This window comes from Procambarus clarkii, chromosome 19 (assembly GCF_040958095.1).
Source record: "Procambarus clarkii isolate CNS0578487 chromosome 19, FALCON_Pclarkii_2.0, whole genome shotgun sequence".
Lineage (NCBI taxonomy): Eukaryota > Metazoa > Arthropoda > Malacostraca > Decapoda > Cambaridae > Procambarus > Procambarus clarkii.
The window spans coordinates 27,999,521-28,007,430 of NC_091168.1; the positions used below are offsets into that span (position 1 = coordinate 27,999,521).

Below are 7,910 nucleotides of genomic sequence, written 5' to 3' on the forward strand. Positions count from 1 at the left end.
CTAAAGCTTGTCCACTCCCCTGAAGCTCGTCCACTCCCCTGAAGCTTGTCCACTCCCCTGAAGCTCGTCCACTCTGAAGCTTGTCCACTCTCCTGAAGCTCGTCCACTTCCCTGAAGCTTGTCCACTCCCCTGAAGCTTGTCCTCTCCCCTGAAACTTGTCCACTCCCCTGAAGCTTGTCCACTCCCCTGAAGCTTGTCCACTCCCCTGAAGCTTGTCCTCTCCCCTGAAACTTGTCCACTCCCCTGAAGCTTGTCCACTCCCCTGAAGCTTGTCCACTCCCCTGAAGCTTGTCCACTCCCCTGAAGCTCGTCCACTCCCCTGAAGCTTGTCCACTCCCCTGAAGCTTGTCCACTCCCCTGAAGCTTGTCCACTCCCCTGAAAATTGTCCTCTCCCCTGAAACTTGTCCACTCCCCTGAAGCTTGTCCACTTCCCTGAAGCTTGTCCACTCCCCTGAAGCATGCCCACTCCCCTGAAGCTTGTCCACTCCCCTGAAGCTTGTCCACTCCCCTGAAGCTTGTCCACTCCCCTGAAGCTCGTCCACTCCCCTGAAGCTCGTCCACTCCCCTGAAGCTTGTCCACTCCCCTGAAGCTTGTCCACTCCCCTGAAGCTTGTCCACTCCCCTGAAGCTTGTCCACTCCCCTGAAGCTTGTCCACTCCCCTGAAGATTGTCCTCTCCCCTGAAACTTGTCCACTCCCCTGAAGCTTGTCCACTCCCCTGAAGCTTGTCCACTCCCCTGAAGCTCGTCCACTCCTCTGAAGCTTGTCCACTCTCCTGAAGCTTGTCCACTCTCCTGAAGCTTGTCCACTCCCCTGAAGCTTGTCCACTCCCCTGAAGCTTGTCCACTCCCCTGAAGCTTGTCCACTCCCCTGAAGCTTGTCCACTCCCCTGAAGATTGTCCTCTCCCCTGAAACTTGTCCACTCCCCTGAAGCTTGTCCACTCCCCTGAAGCTTGTCCACTCCCCTGAAGCTTGTCCACTCCCCTGAAGCTTGTCCACTCCCCTGAAGCTTGTCCACTCCCCTGAAGCTTGTCCTTTCCCCTTAAGCTCGTCCACTCCCCTGAAGCTTGACGCTCTATGCTGCTAACGGGAACAGTAACGTTCCCGTTACTGAAGCGGCGCGGAGTCTCTTCAATGAAAGCTTCGAACGTCAGCTGCGTCATTTACTTATTTCTGAATTATGGGGCCCAACAGCTTTAGGAAGCCCTTGAGGGCGTTGGGGAGGTGAGAGGCGGCCCCCCTCACCGGAGATTAGGGATGAGCCCTGACTAATTGCCCCGACGAGGGCGGGAAATCCTACCTTTTTGACGCCGATGTCGTCCTTAATGACAAGTGTAATTGGAATGTTTTGAGTTCAGCGTCTCCTGGGACCGAGTTTACATCATTACCACCTCGGTAAACTGCTCTAGCCAATCTCAACCAGGTATACAAGGGTCTACAGGTCGTATAGGGGGTTTGTTTACCCCTAACTAAATGAGCCCAACGGCGCGGAGCAGTAAGGTCTAAAGTCATTTTAAGAGGAGGAACCTAGGATTAAAACTCTCTTTCCCTGCCAAAATGTTTACGATCCCTCGTAAGTGCATTGCGTCGTAAGTCTCAGTGTTGGGGCTCTAAGATCTTATATATATATATATATATATATATATATATATATATATATATATATATATATATATATATATATATATATATATATATATATATATATATAATATATATATATATATATATATATATATATATATATATATATATATATATATATATATAATTTAAAGACTTTTTCAGGAGCCCCGTACAGCGGAGGCTTTGCTTAATCTTGCTAGTCGGCGTTCGATCCCCGATGGTTCAAGTGGTTGGGCAGCGTTTGTCTTCTCCGTCCTAGCTTATATAGTTCCTTAATTGTCCTCATATTTCAGTTCCTTCTCCTCGTATCCTTGTTCCTTCTCCTCTTATCCCAGCTCCTTGACCTCATATCCCAGCTCCTTATCCTCATATCCCAGCTCCTTATCCTCATATCCCAGCTCCTTATCCTCATATCACGATATCGTCACTCTCGCTCTCTCACCGAGCGCGCTCTCTCGCACGCGCGCGCACGTCCCGAGAGAAGGTAGGTGGCGAAATGATTCTAGTTTTTTGGGAGGGTAATAAGGGGAGACAAGAGGCCTCCCGGGCCCCTATTGTGCACGCACATGTTCCCCTTTTTTGTCTCAGAGAGTGAAACACGTGGCTGGTGGGGGAGGGGGAGGGCGGGGAGGGGAAGACTGGGACGTACTCCCCTTTTAAAAGAGGGAAGTGGAAGGGGGAAAGGGGGGGTTCTAGGTCATAGCTTTAAGAGAGAGAGAGAGAGAGAGAGAGAGAGAGAGAGAGAGAGAGAGAGAGAGAGAGAGAGAGAGAGAGAGAGAGAGAGAGAGAGAGAGAGAGAGAGAGAGAGAGAGAGAGAGAGAGAGAGAGAGAGAGAGAGAGAGAGAGAGAGAGAGAGAGAGAGAGAGAGAGAGAACAAAGTTAGGATAGGCGTTCGTTCACCATTGAGTTGTCCTGTTTGCATGTGTTCACAGGACTAATAGGAAGCTGCTCTGGTACAGGAAACCTCCGCAAGTTTAGTTTATAGGACTATGTTGTTATTGTCACCCCCCCCCCCCAACTATCACCCTTAAGCCCCCCCCCCCCCTACTCACTTCATTCTCCCCCTACTCCCCTCCCCCCCCCCCCCCCACCCGTTCTTCGGTCTGATTAAGCGTGGTTCACTTATCGAATATGACAACATTGGGACCTGCGCACATGGGACGGTGATTGTTCTCGAGGGAGGGACGGTGGCCACCATAAAAGTTGATTGTAAACCGTTCCTGGTTGTCCCGCACAGTCTCTCAGGGGACGGCAGCCCGCTGCGAGACCCCGTTCGAGCCCCATATGTGTCTGAACACTGGTAATATATGGGGTGTCAGACGGGTTCATTCTGCGTTCTGCGGTCGACTCCTGCTGTGTACTACTCTTTCTGCGCACAAAATAATACATCAGTTATGGCTTAAAAGATAAGTTTTACTAGCGTTTATTGGAGAGAAAACTGAAGGTCTAAGATACTAAGATATTGAGGGACGAAGATACCTTTTGAGGTTATAGGTTATCTTGACATGATTTCGGGGCGTAGTGTCCCCGCGGCCCGGTCCTCGACCAAGCCTCCACCCCCAGGAAGCAGCCCGTGACAGCTGAGTAACTCCCAGGTACCAATTTACTGCTAGGTAACAGGGGTATCAGGATGAAAGAAACTCTGCCCATTGTTTCTCGCCGGCGCCCAGGATCGAACCCGGGACCACAGGATCACGCGTCCAGTGTTCTGTCCGCTCAGCCACCGGATCCCAAAGCTGTTTAACTGACCAATCAGAGAGCCTTGTTCACGGATCAACAACCCCAGCTCATACTCTGTCAAGAAATTCCAGGAGGCTAATAGACGTGATCTTAGAAGTGAGTATAAGATGAACTGACTTCGTTTGATTCACGTTAAGATTTTTGGTGGCGTGGAAGGGAACTATCAGGGGGAAAAGCGCCAAGCCATTACGTCAATATAACACACGGAAGGGAGCAGGAAAAGGATTTGGAATGGAACAGTTGGAAAGAATGGTGCACTTGGACGGTCGAGGATTGAACCCCGACCCGCATGAAGTGAGGCCGTCGCTCTCCCGTCCAGCCCAAGTGATTGGAAGCTTTAAAGGATTTCATATTTAACGATAAATTAACATCCTGGAATTTGGGAATTATTACAAGTAATTTTTAGTAGAAAGGACTATACCAATACGACTAAATACCACTTGGGAGAGATACGAGGATAAGGATTTGGGATAAGATGGAGGGATGGAACGGTGCTCTACCACATAGATCATCGGGGATCGAGCTCCGACCCTGCAAGAAGCGAGACCGTCGCTCCACCGACCATCCCGAGAGTACTGAGTGTGGTCGGGTCTTTTCTTGGAAGATATGAGTTTCTGGTGTTGATGGATGATAGTGTTGGAGGAAGATAGTGTTGGAGGAAGATAGTGTTGGAGGAAGATAGTGTTGGAGGAAGATAGTGTTGGAGGAAGATAGTGTTGGAGGAAGATAGTGTTGGAGGAAGATAGTGTTGGAGGAAGATAATGTTGGAGGAAGATAGTGTTGGTAGAAGATAGTGTTGGAAGAAGGTAGTGTTGGAGGAAGATAGTATTGGAGGAAGATAGTGTTGGAGGAAGATAGTGTTGGAGGAAGATAGTGTTGGAGGAAGATAGTGTTGGAGGAAGATAGTGTTGGAGGAAGATAGTGTTGGAGGAAGATAGTGTTGGAGGAAGATAGTGTTGGAGGAAGATAGTGTAGAAGGAAGATAGTGTTGGAGGAAGATAGTGTTGGAGGAAGATAGTGTTGGAGGAAGATAGTGTTGGAGGAAGATAGTGTTGGAGGAAGATAGTGTAGAAGGAAGATAGTGTTGGAGGAAGATAGTGTTGGAGGAAGATAGTGTAGGAGGAAGATAGTGTTGGAGGAAGATAGTGTAGAAGGAAGATAGTGTTGGAGGAAGATAGTGTTGGAGGAAGATAGTGTTGGAGGAAGATAGTGTTGGAGGAAGATAGTGCTAGAGGAAGATAGTGTTGGAGGAAGATAGTATTGGAAGAAGATAGTGTTGGAGGAAGATAGTATTGGAGGAAGATAGTGTTGGTAGAAGATAGTGTTGGAGGAAGATAGTGTTGGAGGAAGATAGTGTTGGAGGAAGATATTGGTTGGAACAGGTACAGTACTGGGTCAGTGGGACATGTTCCCTACATTAAGGATATCACCTACTGTCTAAGAGCAGGTCATTAATGAGAGGTCGAGTTCCCGACTCATTTGGCTGTAAGAGTCATATGTTAGAAGCAATATCTTCTTGAACAGTGTTGCTGGATGGTGCAAACTTTCTCCGAGGAGGTCGCATGTATTGGGAGGTGTTGCATACATATATGGGAATAGTTGCAAAATGTTGAATGTATTAACGTTGTATTAATGTATTAAGTTGTTGCAAATGTTGCACTATATGCGTTTTGACGCTAGTTACACAATTGTATTATATATATATATATATATATATATATATATATATATATATATATATATATATATATATATATATACATGTACATATGTAATCAGTCATTTACACAAATACATATACATATCGATAATCTTCTGTATCACGAGTGATTCAACAAGAGGCTCACAACAGTCACTATACGAGGCAGTTTACATCTATGGTGAGTCACACAGTTACTAGTCTTGCTCCACACCCACCCAACTGGGCGGCAGTTTTACAGTCATGTGCAGGCTGCACCTACTGTCATGTGCAGGCTGCACGTATAGTCATGTGCAGGCTGCACGTACAGTCATGTACAGGCTGCACCTACAGTCATGTGCAGGCTGCACCTACAGTCATGTACAGGCTGCACCTACAGTCATGTGCAGGCTGCACCTACAGTCATGTACAGGCTGCACCTACAGTCATGTGCAGGCTGCACCTACAGTCATGTACAGGCTGCACCTACAGTCATGTACAGGCTGCACCTACAGTCATGTGCAGGCTGCACCTACAGTCATGTGCAGGCTGCACCTACAGTCATGTACAGGCTGCACCTACAGTCATGTGCAGGCTGCACCTACAGTCATGTGCAGGCTGCACCTACAGTCATGTACAGGCTGCACCTACAGTCATGTGCAGGCTGCACCTACAGTCATGTACAGGCTGCACCTACAGTCATGTACAGGCTGCACCTACAGTCATGTACAGGCTGCACCTACAGTCATGTACAGGCTGCACCTACAGTCATGTACAGGCTGCACCTACAGTCACCAAACTTGGGATACTTGGCTAAGATTCCTGGCAGTACATCATTATGAATGAAGAACTTACACAAGTCTTTTAACACCATTGATGGTATTTCAGATTGATGCAGGCAATACAGGGGTGTTAGATGTGATGCAGTGTATTGAACATATTGCAGGTGTTGCGTGTATTACGGAGGATGTTTCTGGATATTGCAAGTTATTGCTGGTGTTATGAAGGTATTGTAGGTGTTGTAGAAGGTTCTTACGTGTTAGAAGCATTGCAGGGATGATGCAAGTTTTGTAGGGTGTTGCTTATATTGAAGTATGTTGCAGATGTTGCCTGTTACTGCCAAAACAAATGCAACAATATGGTGGAGAGGGAGGGAGGGAGGGAGGGAGGTAGGGAGGGAGAGAGGCAGAGAGAGAGGCAGAGAGAGAGGTAGAGAGAGAGAGAGAGAGAGAGAGAGAGAGAGAGAGAGAGAGAGAGAGAGAGAGAGAGAGAGAGAGAGAGAGAGAGAGAGAGAGAGAGGGAGAGAGAGATTTACAGAACGTAGATAGAATAGGTCTAGATATCTGTTCATAGAGGCGGTCTGCCAGCTGGCTACTGACAGACCGGAGGACACCGATATCCCTCCGCCAATCACAATAGTGCCAGCAGACATGCGGTGATCGTGGATATCCACTGGATTATAAATAACTTTTGCAAATGAAAATGAAAACCGGAAAACTTTTATTAAATATGGTCTACCGGTGGGTATTGTTAAATGGTAATATTATTCAGAGATGATTTGACATTTGGTATTAAGGGGCGGAAGTGAGAGGGCGTCCTCAGGGACTAGACAAAAAAATGGCGGCCGGGGAAGACTTCCCGCCAAACACACAACGAAACTACGACGTTGGTACAACGTTCGAACAAGTTTTAACACCTAACCAGTTATAACAACTAATATAGCAAGTAGTAACAACGTTCTAATACGTCATAAACACGTTAAGCCAAGACGTAACAACTTTATTACAAGTTGTAACAAGCGGAAAATAGAGACAGTTTCGGTTTGTGTTTCCAGGGTTGGGGCCAGATTCACGAAAACACTTACGCAAGCCCTTACGAACGTGTACATCTTTCCTTAATCTTTGACGGCTTTGGTTACATTTATTAAACAGTTTACAAGCATGAAAACTTGCCAATCAACTATTGTTATTGTTATAAACAGCCTCCTGGTGCTTCGGAGCTCATTAACTGTTTTATAATTGGAAACTAAGCCGCCAAAGATTGAGAAAAGATCTACAGGTTCGTAAGTACTTGCGTAAGTGCTTTCGTGAATCTGGTCCTTGGAGAGAGGCGTATGCTCGTATAAAAAAATCAAAAATTCAAATGTTTATTCAAGTAAAGTATAAACATTCAAAGTGTGATACAAACATTGATAGGTTTATAGATAGAGCTAGTACATACAGTGCCTAAGCCACTATTACGCAAAGCGTTTCGGGCTGGAAAAACACTAAAGACTAAAACTTAATACTAATTGAGATTCAAGTATAAAATGTGTTGAGAAAATATATAAATAATAAAGGAGGGAACATGGCAGAAAAATAGCAAATATACAATTTGGTCGACAAACAACATTGTTTAAAAATAGCAGACATGGGTTGACATTATAGGGGTAAGGTAGGTTACAGGGAGTTAATTAGGTAGCGCTTAGTTTTTATCTTAAACTGGTTGAGAGAGGTACAGTCTTTAACATGGTTGGGAAGGTCATTCCACATTCTGGGTCCCTTGATTTGTAAAGCATTTCTAGTTAGATTAAGTCGTACTCTTGGAATATCAAAAAGGTATTTGTTTCTGGTGTGGTGCTCATGGGTTCTGTTACAAACTTCAAGGAAGCTTTTAAGGTCAGGATTGACATTACAGTTCAGCTTTATATATATATATATATATATATATATATATATATATATATATATATATATATATATATATATATATATATATATATATATTCCTGTAGACATATATTATTAAATATGACCGAAAAAGTAAGATTAATAATTCTAACACGAATTTTCTCTATATTTCTTATATTTCTTTTCACTGTTGATG

At 45.3% G+C, this 7,910-nt stretch overlaps 1 protein-coding gene across 1 annotated transcript; it reads right to left on the reverse strand.

Moving 5' to 3' along the window:
• LOC138366365 (uncharacterized transmembrane protein DDB_G0289901-like) lies at positions 1-1,164 on the reverse strand. The gene has a single exon (XM_069327400.1). It carries the CDS (start codon positions 1,162-1,164, stop codon positions 1-3), a length of 1,164 nt encoding a protein of 387 aa, XP_069183501.1.
• Between the last annotated feature and the right edge of the window lie 6,746 nt (positions 1,165-7,910).

Coding starts and splice junctions, on each gene's coding strand:
- LOC138366365 (XM_069327400.1), bottom strand. CDS start 1,164: ATGACGCAGCTGACGTTCGAAGCTTTCATTGAAGAGACTCCGCGCCGC.